General features: G+C 48.2%; 3 protein-coding genes across 7 annotated transcripts; 2 read left to right on the forward strand and 1 right to left on the reverse strand.

Moving 5' to 3' along the window:
• Nucleotides 1–4,656: 4,656 nt before the first annotated feature.
• Nucleotides 4,657–10,869, reverse strand: tmem216 (transmembrane protein 216). 3 transcript variants are annotated; one of them, XR_015118978.1, is made up of 8 exons: nt 10,742–10,868; nt 9,245–9,258; nt 9,072–9,165; nt 8,841–8,933; nt 7,359–7,560; nt 6,648–7,277; nt 4,812–5,044; nt 4,657–4,687 (listed from the first exon to the last, which is right to left on the reverse strand). XR_015118978.1 is itself a non-coding variant. In XM_086222374.1 (6 exons), exons 1-6 carry the CDS (start codon nt 10,749–10,751, stop codon nt 7,215–7,217), a joined length of 375 nt encoding a protein of 124 aa, XP_086078500.1. In that variant the 5' UTR covers nt 10,752–10,869; the 3' UTR covers nt 5,051–7,214. The 3 variants fall into 3 exon arrangements, 2 of the variants coding, with proteins under 2 accessions (XP_086078500.1, XP_086078499.1); XM_086222374.1 differs by lacking the exons at nt 4,657–4,687; nt 4,812–5,044 and having other exon boundaries at nt 5,051–7,277; nt 7,359–7,459; nt 10,742–10,869; XM_086222373.1 differs by lacking the exons at nt 4,657–4,687; nt 4,812–5,044 and having other exon boundaries at nt 5,051–7,277.
• Nucleotides 10,870–12,436: 1,567 nt separating this feature from the next.
• On the forward strand, nt 12,437–16,268 carry tmed9 (transmembrane p24 trafficking protein 9). Of its 2 annotated transcripts, none has more exons than XM_086222372.1 (5): nt 12,437–12,629; nt 13,848–13,948; nt 14,034–14,159; nt 14,411–14,557; nt 15,044–16,268. In XM_086222372.1, exons 1-5 carry the CDS (start codon nt 12,482–12,484, stop codon nt 15,191–15,193), a joined length of 672 nt encoding a protein of 223 aa, XP_086078498.1. In that variant the 5' UTR covers nt 12,437–12,481; the 3' UTR covers nt 15,194–16,268. The 2 variants fall into 2 exon arrangements, with proteins under 2 accessions (XP_086078498.1, XP_086078497.1); XM_086222371.1 differs by lacking the exon at nt 12,437–12,629 and adding an exon at nt 13,247–13,744.
• Nucleotides 16,269–18,135: 1,867 nt separating this feature from the next.
• On the forward strand, nt 18,136–23,236 carry b4galt7 (xylosylprotein beta 1,4-galactosyltransferase, polypeptide 7 (galactosyltransferase I)). 2 transcript variants are annotated; one of them, XM_086222375.1, is made up of 7 exons: nt 18,136–18,535; nt 18,627–18,702; nt 20,063–20,383; nt 20,770–20,995; nt 21,076–21,159; nt 21,731–21,835; nt 22,047–23,236. In XM_086222375.1, exons 2-7 carry the CDS (start codon nt 18,650–18,652, stop codon nt 22,200–22,202), a joined length of 945 nt encoding a protein of 314 aa, XP_086078501.1. In that variant the 5' UTR covers nt 18,136–18,535; nt 18,627–18,649; the 3' UTR covers nt 22,203–23,236. The 2 variants fall into 2 exon arrangements, with proteins under 2 accessions (XP_086078501.1, XP_086078502.1); XM_086222376.1 differs by having other exon boundaries at nt 18,137–18,535; nt 20,066–20,383; nt 22,047–23,230.
• The last annotated feature ends 660 nt before the right edge of the window (nt 23,237–23,896 follow it).

Raw genomic sequence — 23,896 nt, forward strand, 5'->3', positions numbered from 1 at the left:
TGTTATTCTTGTTGTTGTCTTGCTGTTATTCTTGTTGTTCTTGCTGTTATTCTTGTTGTTGTCTTGCTGTTATTCTTGTTGTTGTCTTGCTGTTATTCTTGTTGTTGTACTTGCTGTTATTCTTGTTGTTCTTGCTGTTATTCTTGTTGTTGTCTTGCTGTTATTCTTGTTGTTCTTGCTGTTATTCTTGTTGTTCTTGCTGTTATTCTTGTTGTTGTCTTGCTGTTATTCTTGTTGTTCTTGCTGTTATTCTTGTTGTTCTTGCTGTTATTCTTGTTGTTGTCTTGCTGTTATTCTTGTTGTTCTTGCTGTTATTCTTGTTGTTCTTGCTGTTATTCTTGTTGTTCTTGCTGTTATTCTTGTTGTTCTTGCTGATATTCTTGTTGTTGTCTTGCTGTTATTCTTGTTGTTCTTGCTGTTATTCTTGTTGTTCTTGCTGTTATTCTTGTTGTTGTCTTGCTGTTATTCTTGTTGTTCTTGCTGTTATTCTTGTTGTTCTTGCTGTTATTCTTGTTGTTGTCTTGCTGTTATTCTTGTTGTTCTTGCTGTTATTCTTGTTGTTCTTGCTGTTATTCTTGTTGTTGTCTTGCTGTTATTCTTGTTGTTCTTGCTGTTATTCTTGTTGTTGTCTTGCTGTTATTCTTGTTGTTCTTGCTGTTATTCTTGTTGTTGTCTTGCTGTTATTCTTGTTGTTCTTGCTGTTATTCTTGTTGTTCTTGCTGTTATTCTTGTTGTTGTCTTGCTGTTATTCTTGTTGTTGTCTTGCTGTTATTCTTGTTGTTCTTGCTGTTATTCTTGTTGTTGTTGCTGTTATTCTTGTTGTTCTTGCTGTTATTCTTGTTGCTGTCTTGCTGTTATTCTTGTTGTTCTTGCTGTTATTCTTGTTGTTCTTGCTGTTATTCTTGTTGTTCTTGCTGTTATTCTTGTTGCTGTCTTGCTGTTATTCTTGTTGCTGTCTTGCTGTCAGGTGCACCTGAATGTCTTCTAGAATAATTTTCTTCGTGAAAGTCCTTCCATCGTCACAGCTGACTGCTGCATCTTTGTCTTAATCCTAATTCTCAAAATGTCCTTGGATAAAAAAGACATTATTATTATAATTCTCATTTTATAAGCAAAAAGAACTGTTTAAAATATGGTTGAACTACTTGAAATGTGGTTCTCCTGAAAAAACAAACCCCTTTACCTCAAAAAGAGAACAAGTTGAGTGTTTTTCCTCAAAAACACTCAACTTGTTCTCTTTAATCATGTAATATTTATTTGTATTATACACATACACACACACACACACACACATATATAAACACACATATATTAACATACATACACACGTATATATAAAACTACATACACATACATATATTTATACACATATTTATACACATATATGTAGAGAGAGATTCTTTGAGGTGTAGTAGTTTATATGTCATATATTAATATATCTTGCTATATAAGATATAACTTGTTCAAATGTATAAAAAAAATGAAACCTTCTGTACCTCCTGGTTTTATAAGTGACGGCGACACGCTATCAACGGTCGTTTGACTCCAGCAGTAAAAGGTCAGAGGGGGCGTGGCCTGTTCTCTTTCATATGCTTCATTTTCAGCCTCCCAGCGAGCTGAGCAACGGACAGCGTGTGGCGAGGACTCGTGCGCGTCTCATCAGTCTCTGCCTCTGCCGGATGTTTAATTCATGCTCTGGACGCTCCAACAAGGGAGTTAGCTAATGGAGGATGGAAATAAAACTCATCGCCACATTGGACGTGAAAATATGAATTCTTCACGGGAGCTGGAGGTCTGGCTGTACACGCCTCTGACAGTGACACCTGAATGACCTCACTGCTGGCTCCTCTGATGCTTTGACGGGAGACATCTTCATTCATGCCTCCCCTGCTGTCAGCTGCTCTCTAGAATAATTACTGGAATTACTGAGACAGACAGGAGAGCGTTAGCTGGTTGGCTGGACAGTGTAGTTGCTCATGAAGCAAAATAGGTTCATTAGTGAACATAACTGAAGTAACTAGAAATAGAAACTACAAATATGGAGGCTCCTAAAGGAGTCACCCACTCAAGAGAGAATCTGCAGCCTCAACGTGAACTGAGGGGTTCACGGCCACAGATGGAAGAAACCCAAACAAACGAATAACAAGCCTCCAACAAACAACCCCTCAGTTGGCTTTTCATCTTTGAAGTCAAGTCCCCAGCTCCCCGTTGGCTCCTCCCACCAGAAAAATGGAACTGGTGAGGAGGAGAGCAGGAAGTCATGACGTCACAAAGATACAACACTAAATGTTACTTCCCATCCACAGAGAAGGTCAGGTCCATGGCGAGCTGGACACGACAGCAGGGGGCGTCCCTACGGTCTCTTCCTGTGAACGCCTGAAGGCACCAATCCAGCCCTCATTGGAGCCACTTGTCAACACGGCCGCCATGTCGGAGCTCCGCCTCTTAATGCGTGTTTGCTGTAGAAGAGGAGCTGCATCCACAGTTAGAGGAAGACAACTGGCTGAAGTTCCAGCTGATTATCAGGCAGTTTGGTTCGATACAAATGACATCATCATGCCAGCATCCATGTTCAGGCCTCCGCACCTGCAGGAATGTCAGAGAGGAAAATGCAGTGAAGGCCTGGACGCGGCACATTGACATGTGATGACCAGCTTGATCATTGGCTGAGTTGCGTGAGTTGCTTTGTTTTGAGTGACGGCGAGTTTGACAGTCTCGGGTCTGATCTGATGGAGCGGTGGTGGTTTCGGTGACTGAAAGGATGAGAAAGCTGTGTGTTTGTGGCGAGGCCTGACGAGCGTGTTCAGGAGGGCTGGAAGGAGCTAACGGCTAACTTTGCTAACCAGCTGATTACCTTTAGTCACTTTAAATGTTGTTCATCTTAGCCTCCTCCATGTACTAATACTGATGGGTACACCAGATGTACTAATACTGATGGGTACACCGGATGTACTAATACTGATGGGTACTCTGGATGTACTAATACTGATGAGTACACCGGTTGTACTGATACTGCTGGGTACACCGGATGTACTGATACTGCTGGGTACACCGGATGTACTGATACTGCTGGGTACACTGGATGTACTAATACAACTGGTTCTGGTTCTGGTCCCGATCAGCTGTTTAAATGTCTTCAGATGTGTTTGAGTGACAGGCAGGACGCCGTCATGTTTCATAACCACTGTGAGCGTACATCTTCCCCTCCGTCTCTGTCTAACTGATCACCGCTACTGTACAGTGCTCGCTCTCCTCCTCCTCCTGCTCCTCCCCCTGGTGAGCAGACGCAGTGCCCCCTCTGGGTGATTCATGGTGCAGCGCTGCCATCGAGTGGCTGCAGCAGAGTCCAACATCTCAGGACACGCAGGTTTATGAGCAACTGGTTAAAGGATCATTCCTCCTGTTTAAAACCAGACTCGGTTTTAAACCTTAATCAGAACTCACCAACCTGTCAATCACAGTCATTACCACAAGATCTCCCACCCTCCATTTCCTGTAGCCACATTTCCGTCTGTCGCCATTAATGACTGCACTAACGACTGCTGTGCAGTGGTGGAGGTTCGTCTGGTCACTGAACGCTGTGGTGTCAGTGTGTGCGACTTCTTTATAAGTTAAATGATGAAACAGGTGGTAGAGTGATGACATCACAGCCTTGTTTAGTGAATAGAGCTTGGATTTGATTGGCTGAGAGCTTCTCTGCTGACCTCATAGGTGAGCTGGAGAAGCTGTGAGTGACCAGGGTTGAAGATGAGCAAGATTGAAAAGAAGAAATAAAATATAAACCCTAAAAGCAGCTGCCTGGAAGCTCACGAGTTCCACAAATACACATTTGCTGACCCCTGCGTCTCACACAGAAGGAAATCAGAGCTCATAAACCAAGCACATCGGCCACAGGTGAGTTCCAGCTCAGCTGACATCCACTAGCCTGAGACGCTGTGGTGTCACAGACGTTAAAGGCTGAAATTAATCATGAAATCCTGTTTCAGGCCCTGTGAGGTCATCCACAGTCTCAGAGATATTCCAGTCTTCGCATCATCCTAGTCGACCTGTAATCTCTTGATTAGAAGGTGGAGGGTACGAACACACTAGCAGGCCGCGAGCAGCAGAACACAGGAGTCAGCATTGCATGAGCATCCTGGACACTTTCCCATCTGCTGCTTGGTTTGTTCACTTCCCTCTCAGTGGTACAGCTGGAATCACTGCGCCCGCCCTGAAGTCGCCATTTTTGGACCAAGGAACCATCCATCAGATGGTGAGTTCCAACATGGAGGGTTTCCCTCTCTCTCTTTTGGTTGCCGGTTGTGATGGCGTCAGATGTGACAACCACATAGAAAACCTAGAAAAACAAATGGGGAAAAAGGAATTGTGCCTCACAAACCAGCCTTCAGAGCTCATTCTGATGCGAAAGTTGAAATATTCCTGCCGGCGTCTGATGGCGGCAGGCTGTGGCGTGTGTGCAGCTGAGTGACCTGCAGACTTGAGGACTTCAGTCATCGTCAACGAGTGAGTCCATGCCAAAGAGGCAGTTTTCCATTAAGAATCAAAGTTTTGTACATGATGATCAGCATCTCTTCACCTCTAACCTCCACCATCCTCCTCCCACCATCCCTTGCAGCATCTTGTTGACTGAGCATTAGAAAAGGATTTCAGGCTACTTCTTTTTTTTTCTTCCTTCCTGCCGCCGTCGCTGTAAACATAAATCACGCCACGTCGAACCCAGAGCTCATATAAATGTCAGGAGAGACAGCGGAGCTCATAAACCTCTAATTTGATCTTCATTCATCGGGAACGCGGTGGGAATAAAAGCTCACCTACTAAATCCTCATTTTCAGCACCCTGTCAGCAAGACAGAGGAGAGACACATTCATCAGGCTGCTGAGGCCCCGCCCCCAGCTGCTTATTAGGAAGCTCCTGCTCTGATTGGCTGCTTCCTCCCTCGTTAGGATCTAGAGCACCATCATCAGGGCTGTGTTCCGCTGGTTGTTTTAAAATGATGAGGCGTTAAAGAAGCATGGAGGCCAGGAGACACTGTCCAGAGTAAAACCTTTTGTGGGCATAGAAAGAAAATGTAAACATAACATATAAACTTCATTTTATATTCAGAAATAGGAAACAGCTGGGAACACTTTCCATCTTATGGCTTCAAAATCTGATTATTTCATCTTTTTACTCCTTTACTACTTCCCCCTCTTCTCCTGTTGAGGGTGGTGGGGGTGGAGCCTATCCCAGCAGCCTTCCCCCTGGACAGGTCACCAGTCCATGGCAGGGCCAACACATAGAGACAGACAACCATTGGCTCTCCCAGCCACGCCTACGGTCAATTTAGAGTCTGGATTAACCTGGTCCCTCTTGATGTCTTTGGACTGTGGAGGAAGCTGGAGTACCAGAGAGAACCCAGCAGGAACAGGGAGAACATGGAGACTCACCCAGAAAGACCCCGTGCTGCAGCCGGGGCTCCACCCTCAACCTTCCTGCTGGGGGGCCACAGGGAGGACCACCTTCATCATTTTGCTTTTATAAATTAAACAGTATTGTGTTGCCGGTTGTTTTCACTGATGGAGCTTTGCTGCCATCTGGTGGCTTGACAGCACAACTACACCTGGATGCTGACGCAACTCAGCTCTGTTTGCTTGTTATGAAACGGCTCATAACATTGATGAAAGACCCGTGCTCCAGCCGGGACTCGAACCCGGAACCTTCTTGCTGGGGGGCCACAGTGATGACCACTGCTCCACTGTGCTGCCCTATTTGGTGCTCAGGAGGTAAACTTTTAGATGTTGTCATCATCAGATCGAGCTGGTCCCTCGTTACCAGTGTAGCTTGAATTACATGAGGAACGTAGCAGCAGTTGTTGGGATGTTAAAGGGGGGGCACATCTGAGCCGAGGCCTCTGCTCACCAAAGTGGCACCATTTAATTTGCGTGCACGGCTGCGATCGCCTCTAATGAAAGCTCTCCGCTCTGACTTGTCTACTTGATATTCAGCGGGAGCGGCGAGCGAGGCAGCCATTGTAGCGACATGCTAATACACTCAACTCTTTAACACAGGCTGCACACAATTGGACGGCAACGTTGACAAGCAGAACAAATGCCCCACAAGATTGAACGTGCAGGTCGGGAGCAGCGGCGCTGATGGCCGCGGCTCGATTCCACGTCTTGATCCTCTTTGTCACGCCACAGCTCCCATTCTGCCTGTTAGCTTCTGCTTAAATTAGTCATCAAAGATTAGAGGCTTCAAGCTTAAGAGAAAAGTTCCCTCCAAAACTTGATCAAGCTCCTCAAGTATGGAAATGAAACATGCTGAACTGAAAAAGGGGCAGAAGTTCAGACTTCCGTTGGGAGAAGTTTCAGGGCAGGATTCCAATCAGGAAATAGTTTTGGCTGCTTTGCTTCAGCAGCTTAGCAGACAGTTGATGGAAGCATAGCATTAGCATTATTAGCATTAGCACACGTGCTATCAAAGTCAGAGAATCAAGGTATTGTTATCAGGATTGTCATTCCTGGTGCTGTGTTAGTGTAATGGTTGAGTACATGTACTATCTAAACTACATGTACTATGGCCTCTGGTGATGGGACCAGTGGCTCTCAGGTGCAGCTGTGGAGGCACTGGGACAACTGGAGATCCAGTCTGCCCTCATTCAGACTCACATTCTACTTTAGTAACACTCGATCGTGCTGCCATGAAAGTCCCGGACAGTCCATGTGGGATCAAATGAGGAGCAGTGTTATGGGTCAGGAGCTGGTCGCTCATCAGAGAATCGTGGTTCTCCATCAAAATGTATTCACAAATGTCAGAATCTGTTAGTTTGTACAAAACAGAAGAAAACAGAATGAAGTGAAAATAAACTCGTAACATTTACAGAGAGCTTCTCTCTGCTTCTGGAGAACACGAGTACAACACGAGTATGACATCAGAAGGCACCTCCACGAGCAGCAGCGCCACAACCTCGTTGGCTCTCTAGGAGGTTCCAGTCCTTCACCTGCATCTCTCACACCTTCTGGGGTAGCAGCGTCTCCAGGACTCACTGCTACTGAAGAACCATTTCAACTTGTCACACTGCAGGTCATTGGTCATTGGTCAGGACCCCCCGCCCCCGTTCTTCTTCTTCTTCTTCTGTCTGTTACAGTCATGCTGCCTACAGCGCCATCTCCTCTTCAGAATCACGCGGCCCATTTTACTGGCTCCAGCACACCTCAAGTGAATTTCCTCTTGTGCTACCGTTGGAGTTCATTTGCCAGTTCAATGACACGTTGCCTCCTCTTCAGTACACTTGCGACCTTCAAGAACAACAATGGGACGGATGAGGCATGAAGTAAACACACGAGACAACCAGAACCAGAGCCTGCAGGTGGGGTTACCTGGAGAAGGAGGACAGGGTGAAGAGGCCCATCAGGAGGTGGAGGCTGTGGAGGCAGAGCAGCACGGCGGCGAGGATGAACTCCAGCAGCAGGACAAATGTCTGCAGCAGCATGAAGTAGACGGCCAGCGTCACACTCGGCAGCAGCATGAGGAGCGACACACACAAGGCAAGTGAATGTTCACACAGGTTCCCCTTCCAGCCTGGACCAGAACACAACACTCAAGCATCCACAACATGGAACAATCCCATTGGCTGAGGGACTAAGAGATGACCACTTCCTGCTGGACTACAAACATACCTCATCCCTGACATGATCACTTCCTGTTTGGTTACAGAAAGAAAAATGAAATGAAAAAAGCCTTTTGAACATATTTACAAGTGATCCCTGGTACAATGATGTAACTTCACCGCTGGACAGGGCTGGGATGAGGCTGACAAACGTATCACCATGTAAGGGTTTCCTAGCAGCCGACGTCCATGATTACTGATTCCTTTTTTAACCCTATTCTAAATAAGGACCAGGAGAAAAAAGGCTGATCGAACGAGGTCAACTTGTGAAAAACAGTCAAATAAATAAAAATACTGGTCGGCGTCGATGTGCGAATATTGACAAACATGTAGGCCAACACCAATAAAGAACAGCAACTACTGACAGTATCTCCTTTCCCACGGATTCCTTGCACATTGTGTACAGTTTAGGAACAGCGGTTCTGGAAAAGTATTTTCGGCCAGGTCGAATGTAGCGGGGGTCGAGCGCGTGAATGAGATTCTTGTACCCAGACTTCTCGACGATGCTCCTTCGCTAATTCGTACGCCACTGCATCCGTTATTTCTTTGTAACGTTTTGATGTTTTGTGGCGTGGCACTGCTGCCGAGTACCGCTCCACGGTGGGCTGTTGTTCCACTTGCACCAGCAGATGTCGATGGCTGTGGCTGTTTGATGCTGCTGTCCTCCAGCAGGTGAGAGAGGCTCAGGTGGTAAAATAAATTTGTTGTGTTCCCAGACTTGGTAGGAAAACGACCTTACAAAGTTTGCAGAGTGCGTTGGTCTGAGTCGTGTCGGACTTAAAAAATCCAAAGGACTGCCAAACTAGTGACGTGACCTTTCCTGTCTTATCTACAATTTCCTCTTGTCCTGTCGCACTCATCTTCCCATTTCACTCGTTCGTTGCTGTTTTTTTTTTCTTTTTGCATCCCTCAGAATGCCTTGTGGTTCTGGCTCGGCCGGGATAGGTCGAGAGGCCAGAGCCTTTCCTCTGCCTACATCACCCAGAATGCTTTTCTTCATATTTTTTTCTGACGGAGTTCAGTGAAATTATCGAACATTCTATCGACCCTATTTTCTATTGATATTGATTCCATGTCCATCGTGATATATAGTTATCGTTTTATCGCCCAGCCCTACCACTGGATGACGCTAAATCCTCCTCCCTGGTGCTGAGAGCTGAGTAAGGAAAGGTTTGCTGTTGCTGTCACTCACCGTAAAATATTCGGAGGGGTTCGACACCAAGAAAGAGCAGCAGCAGCACCAGGTCCAGGACCAGGTTATTAGATGGGTATGGCAGTAAAACACCTGCAGGCCATGAAGAGAAGAAGACTGAGCACCAATAATACATCAACAGGACAGCAGCCAATAATGGAAGGTGCCAGCTAATGAACCTGGAGCTGTGACAAGCCTGCGTGATGTCATGACGTGGGTCATGTGACAAACCTTTATAAATGAACATCAGAATCTCTGCCAGGAAGAAGGCCGCAAAGTACCAGCTGTTGAGGTGAAAGATGACCTGCAGGAGCGTGGAGGACAGCTGAGGACGAGACAGTTAGGGACAACAAGAGACACAAGCGGCCCCCAGAGGGATCAGCTCCGCTCCATGTGAAGGATACGATCGGTGGGCTTCCTGTGGACAGAGAGAACGCTGCTGTCAGCGCCTTCAGTCCCACTCTTCTCTTAAGCTACAACAACTTTTCCAGCACCATTAAAAAATAACCATAAATATGCATTTGCATCACTTCGATCAACTAAAATACAGGACAAACTATCCAGCAGAACAAACTCAGATGAAATGATATACTGAAGCAGCCTTACTCTGAAATACACGTGTTTGACAAGGACATTTCCCTAAATCATTCCTGCTCCATCTCTTTTTCCAGAACTTCTCCTGCTTTTTCAGGACTGCACAAAGTCTGTGCCTGGTAAACATCAGGTACTGCAGTTATTAATCAATTTCTTTCTTTTGTAGCCTGCAGACTTGTTGTTGAATTCTAATCTCATTAGTTCAGGATCGTTGGGATACTGTTTCTGATTAAGTCCTGGAACAGAAGTGGCGGGAGCTTCTGCTTGTGTCCTTTAATTGAATGTATTGTTATATAATTATTGGAAATTGTGATATTTCCATTATTTACTATTTGATGTGAGCTTGTTGACGTCCCGTGTCTGGCTGGACAAGTCTGGTCAAGTCTGGTCGGACATGATGAAACGCAGAATGTGAGCTCACGACTCCCCAAATTGTGATTTTAGATTTTATTTTTATTTTACGAAATTAAAATCACAATTTGGGGAGTCGTGAGGTCACGACTCCCCAAATTGTGATTTTAATTTCGTTATTTGCCTGGAAAAAATATGATGTTAAAACTTGTTTTTTTATTTTTTATTTTTTTTGTTCAAATAGGCGTTTGATGTAATTGCTGATGGCTGCACGGTGGTGCAGTGGTCAGCACTGTGGCCTCACAGCAAGAAGGTTCTGGGTTCGAGTCCCGGCTCCATCACAGGATCTTTCTGTGTGAGTCTCCATGTTCTCCCTGTTCCTGCTAGGTTCTCTCTGGTACTCCAGCTTCCTCCACAGTCCAAAGACATCAATTTGGGGACGAGGCTGATTGATTCTCTAAATTGACCGTAGGTGTGACTGTGAGTGTGAATGGTTGTTCGTCTCTGTGTGTTGGCCCTGCGACCTGTCCAGCCCCCCATGACCCTTAATGTGTAGGAATGAGCGGAAGATGACGATGGATGGATGTTAGTGCTGATAGCATTAGCACCAGTAGCATTAGCATCACAAGCAGACGTAGTGTGCTCGCGCCTACTGCTGGCAAACAGTTTCAGTCTGATGACGTCATGGTGACATTAAACACGTTCAATGTTTCAGCTTTTTCTTCATCAACCCTAGCGACCGCTACTCATCAGCTAGAGACCGTTAATCACCAGCTAGCGACCGTTAATCACCAGCTAACGACCGTTAGCTGCTGCGCCTCGGAGTTTCGCGCCTGCGACTCGGAACCGGACTTTTGGTTTTCACCCTCCCGAACTGAAACTACATGAGTTAACTTTTCTGTGATGGAACGACTCAGTTTAGTGATTTACAGTTTTATTTGTCGAGAGTTACTTACCAGGCGTCATGTCTGATTGCCATGGAAACAGCTTGGAGGAAGTGCTTCTTCCTCGCTGATATTAATAGCGGAACGCAACCACCGGGGAACACCACCTACTGGACCGGACACGTAACAGCAGGGCTTCAGTCTTGCTGCGGCATGCGCGCAAAAACTTCTCTACAGCATCTTGAAGAAGTGTCAAGGGTCTTGCAGTCAGGGGCGAAAGTGGCTTCAAAGTCTTGCCGGAACTGGACGCACGGCCAAAGGGTGCGCGCCGCCGACGAAGTTTTATGGTTTTTAATTGGTTTTGGGTGATTTTTATTCCAATTTTCGGGTGTCTGTTCCCCACACAGCTGCAGCCCCCATAGCCCCACCCTTCCCCCTGGAAATGCTTTGAAAAGTGCTTTGTACAGTCACACAGTCACTGCCCTCTACAGCGCTGACAACAGGGAGCAGGCAGACATGAACAAACAGATGATCAGCATCACTCAGTGGTTTCTTCTTCCTGTAGGGTGGCAGACTCCTCAGACAGTCTCCCTGGACTCGCTCTCACCAAGGAGTGGCTCTGAGTCTCAATCTTCCGAGGGTCTCATTTTGCTAACTTTGTTCTCCTGCTTCTTCAACGCTGTCACATTTTCTCCTAAACATGTCACTTATTTTACGTTGCATTGTGCCAAAGCAGGTCGCCAGCAGCCGAGTTCTCTCATTTTGCCCTCTGTTTTGTTTTCTTTCTCTTTTTTGGTTCCGTGAAAGCAGAACAGGTGCGGTTTTAACCAATCAGAACTAACAATGCTGGTAACGTGACCCAGGTGTCCGTCTGTCAGCCAACCAGAAACGCCTCGCATGCGGAGATGCGCTCATGGGCACGACTCGCTGTCACGGCAGTTTCACACTGAACGGGAAGTCCATTGTGTATGAGGGCGCGCTGTGACGTCACATGAGCGCAAACCAAGCCCAGCATCTCGGTCGCGCTGCGCGTGCTTGCGCCCCCCCCCCCCCCCCCCCCCAGTGAAACCGCCTTCAGACGTTGTTTCCTTCTTCCTCATCACCGTTGCATTAAGCGGCGCTCCTGCCAGTAATCTACCAGGGAACATGACGAAATGTGTCCAAGAGCACATCGAGTTTTTCATTTTGAAGTTTTCAACCCTTAAAGAAAATATGTAAAAAAAAAAAGTAACAGCTAAATATTAAATGTAAGTTTACAATCACGTGATATTTGTTGAAGTACCTTTATTAGGTTTGACCATGCAGCATATTCATCAGTTTCACTTTTGTCCAGTATGCTGATAGGTTTGATTTGTTGAATAAAGCACAGTGAAGGAGAGAGAAGAGAAATGTATGAGCGCGAAGGAGAAGCGTCATCGGGTTGCTTCCATTTCTAACCACCACCAAGAAAAAAGGACAACGTGATCCCACAGGTGACCATGATGCTGTGTGTGAGGCTCCAACATCAGGCAGCTGTCAGCAGCACCCGTGGATCGTTTCAGAACCCGGCTCTGGACCGCGTCTCCAGAACCCTGGTTTCTTTTTCGTAGCAGCACCAACAACTGCACTGATGAGCCAGGAACCAGCTCGAGCCTGCGACTGGAGGCAGCAGGTTCCCAATGAAGCGTCACGACTGGCCTCCGCTGCAAACAAAAGAAAAACTACAATTCCCAGCATCCCCGGGCCCCGCGATGATTGGCTCGTGAGCGCCGATTGTTAACGTGGCACTGCTGATTCCGCGCAGCTGCAGTCGAGCTGTGTTCCGACAGCAAGATGGCGGCTCTCAGGATGCGCTCGGGGCTGGTGTCGGTGCTCCTGCTCAGCTTTCTCTGCCCGCTCGTCTCCTCGCTGTACTTCCACATCGGAGAGACCGAGAAGAAATGTTTCATTGAGGAAATCCCGGACGAGACGATGATCATCGGTGAGTGTCATCGCTGAGCGCAAGTCACCGGCTAACGCTATCTGCTAACCCCAGACTGTAGCCAGCTAGCTAATCGGCTAATGTTTCCTCAGGAAATAACTACTCGTGTCCGATCGTTCGTTTAAACCGCGCAGAAGTTGGGCCAACATCGCACCGCGCGTGTGATTTATTAGTCACTCACTTCGGTTATTGATCCGAGCGATCAGGAACCCGCTGGCAGCGCCTCTCGGGTCTGAGAGTGTCTCGGCTGACGAGAGCAAGCCTGGCAACGGACGTCAGATCACTTAATAACTGGTCAGCCAGTCGAGCTGCTGGACTCCAGGCGTGCACGAGGGTTACCTGACCGTTCATCAGCTGCCGGACGACCGACCTGCTGCACCTGCTGCACCTGCTGCCTCGAGGACTGTTTACACCGTCCGTGACGTCACACTGACCGGAACCGATCTGGTTCTGATGAAGATTTATGATTGTACAGAACACAAAGACCAAGTTCTACATGCTGGAACAAAACTTCAGCTACTGTCGAAGTTCCAATCGGACCGGCATATCCACACGGATGTTGGTCATGTGGTGACGTCACAACCAGCAGCACACTAGTACTAGCTGACGAGTACTAGTACTAGCTGACGAGTAGTAGCACCTGCTGTTCTTGATACAGTCATTTGTTGTATCATGGAGAATAAACCAGGATGTGGAGTATTCCCATCTGGTGAATCCAGTTCACCATGTAACCTGACCTGAGGGGCGTCGCCACCGACCCGTTGAGGGGGAAGAACTTGTTCTGACTGTTTGCCGCCCTGAAGTAGAAGAACTTCAATGTGATGACATTCCATCTTTGTGCTTTAAGGAGTTTTTGAGTGCATTTTCCAGAAGAGTTTCTCTGTAATCATTACTGGTTTGGACCAAACGTCTTGATATCTCCTGGGAGGAGATGCACACTTTTGTGGATCGTTTTAACCCTCAGTTTAGTCTTACAGACGGGAAAGAAAGCCTGAAGGCCATTTGTAACTCCTCCCCTCGACAGCGACTGTTCACAAGGATCATTGACATTTACGAGAGCTGCACGAGAGACGTCAGGGGAGGGAGGGAGTGCCTGACTTTAAGACTAATTAAAGGTTAAAAAAATGTCGCTCAGTGTTTCAAAGATCTCATACATGAGGCCAGTTTCTCCAAATGCAGGTTGGTAATCACGCCGTCACTCTTGTGTTCCGTCCGCAGGAAACTATCGCACTCAGCTGTACGACAAGCAGAGGGAGGAGTATCTGCCGGCCACGCAGGGTCTGGGCATGTTTGTGGAGGTCAAAGACCCAGATGACAAGGTCCGGCCGCATGAACCGCTTGTTGATGTGGAGCGTTGTGGTCCTGGGCAGGACTGAACAGGTGCGTTTGCTGTGTTTCCTGCAGGTGATCCTGTCTCGACAGTACGGCTCAGAGGGAAGGTTCACCTTCACGTCTCACACACCTGGGGAGCACCAGATCTGCCTGCACTCCAACTCCTCCAAGTTCTCCCTGTTTGCTGGAGGCATGCTGGTGAGTCGCGAAGCTGGGCAGCGTCCTGACGCCACTTGAGGAGTGAAGACTGAACGCTCCTGATGGATGTTTGATCTGGTTCATCACAACTGTGACATCACCAGGAAACGCCCACATCCCGTAGCTCAAACCTGCCTCAGCTCGCAGCAGGAAGTGTCGTTCTCGAATCTCTGTCTGTTGATCATGATGACCCCAAGTTGTTTGACCCCAGTGAACCCAGTTTGACCAGTCTGTGTGTGTCTGTGTTGCAGAGGGTTCACCTGGACATCCAGGTGGGAGAACACGCCAACAACTATGCTGAGATCGCCGCCAAAGACAAACTGACAGAGCTGCAGCTGAGAGTGCGTCAGCTGGTGGAGCAGGTGGACCAGATCCAGAAGGAGCAGAACTACCAGCGGGTCAGTACAGCACTCCACCGATGGGGTCGCCAAACCCACACTGCTCCTTCATCTTAGCCGGGTCCAGAGGTTCCTCCGCCCCAGAATGAGGAGCGGTCTGGTCCAGCCTCCAAAGGCGCCATTGTAACAAGCTGGAAAACGGCTCTCTTGTCATTTGTCAAGAAGTGTGCTCCTAATTTTACAATCATTTTTGCTCATTTTGGTCTTTTCTTGTAATTGTTGACCATTTTTGTCCTTTCATGATAGTTTACTCTTATTTTGAAAATATAAAAACAAAGTCAAGAATGCTGGGCTGAGGCTCAGGCTCTTCTCTTAGCTGGGTTTTCTTTGGTTTGACGGTTTCTGCCTCACGTCTTTACTTGCTGGTTGAAGCCGAACGTCTCCAGGTGTCGGCGTCTGCAGCCGGAACAGGAAGAAGATTTCGAAGCTTAAAAAGTGGTTCCTTGCTTTGTAAACATGCACCCCCTGCTGTCCGTGTCCTTTCAGTACCGCGAGGAACGCTTCCGCCAGACCAGCGAGAGCACCAACCAGCGGGTCCTCTGGTGGTCCATCGTACAGACGCTCATCCTGGTCGCCATCGGCATCTGGCAGATGAGACACCTCAAGAGCTTCTTCGAGGCCAAGAAGCTGGTGTAACTGTAACTACTGAGCGTGAGCGTGTGTGTGTGTGTGTGTGTGTGTGTGTGTGTGTGTGTGTGTGTGAGACAGGTGAGCCTACAGACAGATGCAGCACTGAGCAGCGGCGGTCGCTGATGTTGGAGGACAAACTGCTCCCAGCAGGAAGCAGCTGCATCGTCCATGTTGAGATTATTCTTGTCGTCATGGTTACAGAGCCGTCTCATCTTCAGGGACAATGTGACTCTATTTATTACACCGAGGTTTCCTGTTTTGATCTGGGCGCCGAGCGACATCAGCCGTCAGATCTAGTCGTGTGTTTGAGTTACTAGAGATGTTCCATGTTGAGGTGAACGCCGTCTGGCCTCTGAGCGACGGCCCGCGTCAAATCTGACCCTGAGGGTGGGATCGAATCAAGGAATTTTTGTATTTGACTCCTTTGACTGATTCGTCTTCTACCCCTCCCTTCCGAACCTCAAGAAGGGTTTTTACTGACTTTAGGTCCTGCGTCTCCACGGAAACGACACAATAAGAACCAGAAGACAGAAGACATCAAACATCTCCTGGGAGCTCTGATCAGCATTTCCTCCACGTGATTGGCTCAACAGTTCATCAACCAATAAATTGATGAGAGAATTAGCCGCAGTGCCGGTTGAGAGGAGGACTTGTTGGTTCGTGTCAGCTGACTGTTGCTCTCAGCTGACTCCATCGTCGCGTGGCGTTTCGTGTATTTCAGGTTCCTGTAGCTCTTAATGTTTGATGAAGTCATAAATGAGACGTGTAGAATGAAGTGGTTTCATGAAATTTGGCCTGCTGGTTCTCCTGGTGGAAGCTTCAGTTAATGAGATGTTCAAGGGCTGTCGGCAAGTCGGAATCCGATTTTTGGGGGGACTTTTCAGTTTCTGGTTGTTCAGTGTTTTGGGTTTGTTTTCTTTTGTAAGAGACGTCTTTCCACTTGCAGGTTCCGGGGTTCTGAGGGTTGAATGACGACGAGCAAATGTCATGAATGTTTCTGTTTTTCTGTCAGAGCAGCAATCAAACACCAGAAATCTTTAATTAGCTGCAAAATAATTAATAAAAGCAACAAATTCTGTCATTAATGTTTCTCTTTGATAATGAACCATGATTCCAACTGCATATGGAGGTCTCAGGTGTTTCCATGGCAACAATGCTCCCTGTTTTTGTCCCCTGAAACATGGAGGTTCAGATCCACGTCCTGCCTGCGTGAATGGACGCCACCTTGCACGGACGTCAGTGGCTCTTTTCCCCTCGCTGCTTCTGGAGCTCAACATTTTTAGTTTTTAGTGGAAGAGATCTGATTTCAGCTGCTTGAGCCTGAGATTGGCCTGGTCTTGGGTCACCGTCCTTGGCTTCCTCAGACCAACACCTCACTTTTTACTTGGGTTGTCAAGGCTGTTGGTGTTTCTGAAATGTCAGTGTTGTTGTAAATGTGAAGAAAATGTTGGAGCTTTTTCTTGCTTCCTGAAGGGTTCAGACCGAACACAACGCCTCGCGTCTCTGTCAGCTGTTTCTTTCTGTCAAAGATGGCAAAATAACCGTATCGCTGCATCATGAGGGGTCCGTGACATCATCAGAGCCGCCTCCTGGATCTGAGACTGGATGGTGAACAGGTGGAACCGTGATGATTAGAATACGATTGAAATGATGCCGAGTAGTTCAGAGCCCGTCGACAAGCCAACGAGGTAACTTTAAATTGCTGAAACCCCCCAACCGGCGTGTGTGTCGCCGCGTGTGCGTGGACTCTGCACCTGAGTGCACCTGCTGCTCGCAGGCCTGCACACTTTTCTGTCCAGCTCTCCTTCATTGAGCATCAGGGACATTTAGTCAGAGCGCCACTCCTGAGTGAAATCTTTCAAAAGACAGGAGAAGTTCAACAGAGTCTCCAACAACATGTTTGATCAGCTCAACAGTTTTCTCTCGTTGCTTGAGTTTGTTGTTTGCTCTGCAGGTTGACTTGAGGACTCAGGAATCAGTCCAGATCTGAAGAGAGCTTTGAAATATTTTACATCTGAAATCTGGGAAATTGCACTCAAAATAAAGTTGTCACATTTGATTAAACTGACTGAGTGAACTTCTTCATATTTGAATACTTCTCTGTTTTAATGTCTGTTGTTTTCAGAACAAATATGGAATGCTGAGGTAAAACTTTCGGACAGCAGTTTCAGGGTGGGTCTCTTCAGAAACGGATTCAATATCTTGGAAAAATGAAGACTGTTCTTTTTATGAAAAACAATCATCGTACAAGGTGCAGTTCTACGGGGCTCTGGCCTCCTGATAAGACAAAAAATATTCCAAAGCCACAGGGAAGAAAGTCCTCCCTCGTGTGTCCCCTAAATTACGATGTTGGAGGCCATGAGACATCTGCTGCTCCTCCCATGGTCCACAGGCTGGTGTGTAGCAGCGGGCGGGAATGACATCCCAAGACAGGATGGTTCTGATGTGTCGCCATGTCACACAACCCGTGGCCCCGCCCCTTCAAGAGGGAACTGCAGGTAAATGTGGTTCAAGGTTTGTTGACCTTCATCCGGCCTCGTCCTTGTTTTAGCTTTATGTCCTTCATGTGTCAGTGCTTTGAGTTTAAGATGCAACAATTAATTGATTACAATACAAAGAAAATGAATCAACATCTGTTCTGATCATTGATTAATGGTGTCAGATTCTTTTCAAGTAAAAATGTCGACAATTTGCCATTCCAGACACTTGTGTTTTGTTGTAATGTTTAACACAAATGAAGTCGGTTTTGGACTGTTGGACAAACACAAGAAGCCGCTTCAACTCGTCGCTTTGGGCTCTGGGAGATTGTGATGCGCGCTTTTCTTGATAATTATCAACTAAATGATTGTGATGAAACTGTTTGGTATTTACAGCTTTTCTTTGACAAAGCCTGCGCGTCCAAGTTTTTGTTTTCCTCCGGGACGATAGGTGGCGGTAGACATTCAAGGAAAACGCAAATGTTCTGGGTAGGAACCCTGTGTTTATCCATAGGTCCCACTCGGACTCTAATTCCAATCGTACACTACTACAATCGGCTTCTGTTTTATTTTTTTTCCGGTGTGGAATTATCGGTGAAGGATTTGCCGGTTGATAGTTTTTTAATTTAACTCGAGTTTCTTCCGAAGGGAGGCGTCCGCCGCCGCAGCGCTTGGCTCGCCGGCGCTCGCTGGCGCTAACGTTAGCCCCGCTAGCTAGCGAAGAAGTGTGAACGAGCCGTTACATGCTACGTGTACAGTCGCTCCGGGGACGCAGAGAAAACCGGTTCGAGAGATGGATCCTTGCATTTTCACACATTTACACAGCAACTGCGTGGCTCCCTGAGTAAACGCCGGCGGGTTTGACGCGGAGGTGAGTCGCTGGGGGACAGTCAGCTCTGGCGAAGGAAGACGCAATGGAGCAGTGAAATCAACGCGTTTGCTGTCTTCTTCATCTTCTCCAGCGGACCGAGAGGAGGGTGTGAAGATGATGTACTCATCGAGGAGGAAGCCCGTCCTCTACTTCAGAGAGGAGCGAAGGTAACGAGAGACCGTTGAATCACGCGCAGACATTTGGCTCCGCTGTCCACGGGGATCAACCCGCCAGAGTCCACCGGCTCTGGAGCTTAGGGCCGAGGTGCGAAATGCGCGTTGATGTCGCCTGTGTTTGTGATGTCAGCAAAATCAAATATCACAACATTTCTCACCAAATTCCGCTAAATCGATATCATAACTTGTTGGTAACAAATATTAACAAAGTGATGTTTGTGAGAATCGATATCCAGTTACCAGTACCCAGACTAACCGGGTGAAATTGTGTTACTTTGCAGTTGTGCAACCTTGCAAAGCAGAAAAGTCCGTTCTTGTTATGGCACATGACAATATTTTAAAGGTGCAGTGGTCAGCACCTCCACCTCCTGGCCAGCAGGTGTCTCCCTCCCTCCTGCTGCACTAACCTGGCCTCCTGGTCCTCCAGCTCGGACCACCTAGACCTGCTGACCAGTACTGACCCTCGTCTCGCTGCTTTGTTGGTCCAAGAGTATTTGAGACGCTAACGGAACGAAGCCTCGTTTTTCTCAGACGTTTCTCTGGTTAATCAGCTCCTGCAGCTCCTGCAGCTCCTGAGCTCGTGGTCGATGACATCACATCGACACACCTGGAACCAGCCTGCTCACGCTGCTGAACGCTTTATTTTTGAATTATTTGTTTCCTAGAGTTGTCTCTTGCACCTTCAAAACTATGAACACTGAGGTGTTTTTCAGCACTGCCTTGAGTTTGCCCATGGATGAACACAACAGTGCCAATTGCATGAATACACTGGCACAAAGTCAAATGGATCGATCAAATCTGGTCTAATATCAGGAAGTGTTGCCCAGCCGTGTTCCTGTTGACCTTTGTATCCTTCTTTTGTGCCAGGGAAACTGGAAAATAGTCATTTAAAAGATGGAGCTATGCTAACACTTCCCAACTGCTACCATTCATTGTGCTAAGCTAACTAGCAGGGGTCTCAGGTCTGACGAGTAGAGACTTTCTATCAAGCAAAATGGTGGAATACAAGAAGCTCCACCTTTTGTTGTGATGCTGAAATGAGGACGAGGACGAGAGGGGACGTCCCCCTCCCTTGTCGCTACAAGCTGGTGTGTTTGTGTTGAAGTGTGATGATGGGATTTGCATCTTGGCGTGCCAGTGTGAGGTAGCATGCTAACTGTGGCCAGCAGGTGGTGCTGTACAGGGTGTGAACCTCACTCCCTGACACCCTCAACTGCTGCGAGTACCCAGTCTGTGTTTTAGCTTCCTTGCTAGTGCGTCAGCCTCCCACGCTGGTGGCGGTGACCTCAAGTCCGGTGGCTGGCGGTGAGTGCTACTCAGTGCAGGTCATACTAACGCTGGGATGTGTCAGCAGGTTCCTGTCCAGTAAATGTACCATCTACAAGCTGTTTGGACTCTGCATGGTGCTGGTGTTGGTCTCACTGCTCTGGCTGCAGCTCAGCTGTTCAGGAGAAATGTCCGCCTCCGTGCACCAGCAGCCGCCATGCCAGTCTGCTAGTCAGGTGTCTGGGACGGACAACCCATCCTGGGGTCCTCACAAACTGGCCGTCATCGTGCCCTTCAGGGAGCGATTTGAGGAGCTGCTGGTCTTTGTTCCCTTCATGCATGCCTTCCTGAAGAAGAAGAAGATCCGCCACAAGATCCTCATCGTCAACCAGCTGGATCACTACAGGTGGGCGCCAACCACGGAGGGATGGATGGAGGGAATACCTGCGTCTGATTATTTTGATGATGTTTGTCTTTGCTCAGATCCGTTCAACCAGTACTGCCCTCCATCCAGCGTTTTTCTTCTTCTTTTTAAAATTTGAATCGAAGTAGAACTCCAGCTACGTACAACATCGTCTCGTTTTCCAAACTAATGACATCGTTCACGTGTTACTTGTGTAGTTTAGGAATGGTTTTCAGCTCTTCAATCCGAGATAAAAACTATTCTTCCTGATCGTATTGTCAAGAAGTATCCATGGTTAGGGTTTTACCACGGGTGGCGTTTGCATTCGCTGTCACCAAAAACACTGACTGTCTATCCAGGTTTCACCGTCAGTGTTTTCTGTCCTGCAGGTTTAACCGAGCGTCTCTGATCAACGTGGGCTTCCTGGAGAGTGGCAATGACACAGACTACCTGGCCATGCACGACGTGGACCTGTTGCCCCTCAACGACGCTCTGGACTACGGTTTCCCTGAGGATGGCCCCTTCCACGTGGCCTCGCCTGAGCTGCACCCGCTATACCACTACAAGACCTATGTGGGAGGAATCCTGCTGCTCACCAAGAAGCATTACCACATGGTACTGGTCCGGTCTTGTTTGGAGGTTCCAATGACCCCGTTAGGGTTTCATGTCACTGAGTGAATTGTGTGTCTGTGCAGTGTAACGGGATGTCTAACCGCTTCTGGGGATGGGGTCGAGAGGACGACGAGTTCTACAGGCGACTCGGAAAAGCCAAGTTACAGGTGAAACTCTGGTAGCTCTTCTCCTGTGAGGCAGCCGGACAGCTGCTGGTTCTGGTGTGGTGCCAACGCGTCGCTGGTCTACACCCAAGAAGGGGGTTTGGTAGCCGGATTATCACAACCAACTGAAACCTAAGTTCGTCGTGGGGGTCGCTGGTTTGAAGCCTGGTCCAGCTTGGTCAGGTGTCTGTGCAGAGGGAAGCTGGGGGAGGGTCCTGCTTGCTGCACCAGCCCCCCTCTGGTTGGTCCTGGCATCTCTAGTAGGGAGGGGGACTGGGTGCTACATCATCCAGGCGAAACCCCTCTTTGTCTGTGGAAAAGACACATCTGGCGAGTCCACGTGAATGTGGGCAGAGAGGGAGGGCGGAGCAACATCCAGGACCTTGGAAATGGGGTAACAGGTCGCGTAGATCCTGGGAGGGAACAAACCGAAATAAAGTAACCATTGTCCTGCTCCAACATCTCTAGAGGAGTCTGTCGTTATCAGGCGCGTGATAGCGAGTTACCATGGGTTACCATGGGTTACCATGATGGCCACCATATCTGCTGATTGTGGCGTGTGTTGGTTCTGCAGCTGTTCAGGCCGAGTGGAATCACGACGGGATATAAAACCTTCCTCCACATCCACGATCCCGCCTGGCGGAAGAGGGACCAGAAGAGGATCGCCGCTCAGAAACAGGTAGAACAGTGACTGGAGGAGGAAGTGACATCAGACGGGACAGATTGATTTTGTCCTCCTGTTGGAGGTCCTGTTGGGTAACGACCACGCACGCCTCCCCCGTGTTACGTTCATTCAGACTTCTTGAATTATAAACTTATGATATAACACACCGACACGTCCAGAGACCTTAACACAACCTTTGACCTGGGACCTGTGCTCCACCCTGCAGGAGCAGTTCAAGGTGGACCCGGAGGGCGGGCTGACCAACCTCCGTTACCAGGCGGAGTCCCGTCAGGAGCTGAGCATCAGCGGCGCTCCCTGCACCGTCATCAACATCAAATTGGAGTGTGATGAGAGTGAGACGCCCTGGTGTCAGCTGGTGTAACGGCTCTTCGCCGGCTGGAACGACCACACCATCGTCACGCTGACTCATTTCCATGCAGGCTGACCTCTGACCTCTGAGGGTTGATGAGGGCTTCACTCAGACCTGCAGTTACACCCAGGAACTTCTGCTTCACCTTGTTTCAGGTACGAGTTCATTGAAATGACAGTCGTTCACCATCAAACGGCTCAGTACAGCAACCCTCAAGAGAACGGAACTGAAAACCGTCCAGTTGACCTCAGACGGCGCCGACGTTACTGAGCTCACCTGAACCAGAACTGACAGCCAAACTCGGCTCACTTTCCCTCTCTCGGTACGTGCTGGCATGGTGTGAACGCAAATGTTAGAGTTTATATATTTTTGACTGTGGGCGTGTGCAAGGCAGCTGAGAAGCATGCGGCTGTGGCGGCGGCGGCGAGGCTTGACGTCAAGCTGACTACTGTTTTTATTTGCCTGCTGTTCAAACCTAAACTCAGAAGCAGGTCGTGCTCCTGTTTAATGTCAGTTTGAGGGAGCGTTCCTCTGCAGAGCAAACTGAGCCAAGCTGAGTCACGTGACCAGAGGAGCCGGTGTTACTGGTCACCTGAGACGTCAGCAGCACGCTTGAAGATCAGAAATGTCTGGTTTTCCGCCGTTCGGCCTCCAGTGGGCGCTGTTGGCTTTTAAAGGGACTTCAGTTTTCCACAGCCTGTACATCCATACGCTGTGATGTCATTCTGGATCTATTTTCAAGGGGAAATGGTACCATGTATTTGTACAATAGCCAGTATTTATATAAATCACACTGTCAATGCGTCTGGGGTGGTTTTTCTTCTCATCTAGATATTTGGGTCCACTTTGCCCCGAAGGATTTCTGACAGGAAACCTTTGCCGGATTTGTTAAAGTTTTCATTTCAACCCAAACCAAGAAGACACGATCCTGACGAAGATCGAAGATTCAAGATAAATCAACAAGAAAGCGAGTAGCTAAACTAACCTGCTGCAGCTCCACTGTGCGGGGCCTGGCGCTGCGCCCTCAGGAGGAGCAGCTCTGTTCTTTAAAACATGAACGTTTACACGCATCAGGGGGGAGAGTGTGCGCACGAGTTATATGTGATTCTATTAAATATGTCACTTCTTCTCTCCTCATTTGCGTCTTGGTTCGGTGCAGGTGTGACAGTTAACAGGACGGCTGGAAGCTCCGGCGGGAGGAAGGCAGGTAAATGCAGGTGACTGCTACCTGAGCCTCCACCTCAGTGGTGCCGGCAGGTTAGCGCAGGTCCAACCGGCAGGTGCTAGGTGTGATTCCCTTGTCTTAATTGGCCACTGCAGACCTGCTAATGAAGAACGCTGCCATTAGAAAGATGCCTTTCAACCCGCGGCGAGGGGGGGGGGGACAGCATCACTTCATCAGAATCAGAGAAAACTTAATTGATTCAGAAGAAATGACTTACTGACACTCCAGTTTAGCAGTCCTGGAAAACCTGGAAAAGTCATGGAATGTGAAAATTGCAATTTCTGAGCATGGAAAAGTTTCTGAGAAAAAAGTTATAGAAATTAGAAGAAGTCCTGTTAGCTTCACGTTGCCTGGATACTTGAATATCACGGATGGACATCCAGAGGTGTCGGCGTGGCGTTAAGCCTGGTTGGTCCCGACCGAGACGTCAGACGTGTGGTCATGAACCTCCCAGAGACGGGAAATCCTGGAAATGAGTTGG

Source organism: Aulostomus chinensis, chromosome 13 (assembly GCF_037954235.1).
Source record: "Aulostomus chinensis isolate RoL2024-O1b breed Wild chromosome 13, RoL_Achi_v1.0, whole genome shotgun sequence".
Classification (NCBI taxonomy): Eukaryota; Metazoa; Chordata; class Actinopteri; order Syngnathiformes; family Aulostomidae; genus Aulostomus; species Aulostomus chinensis.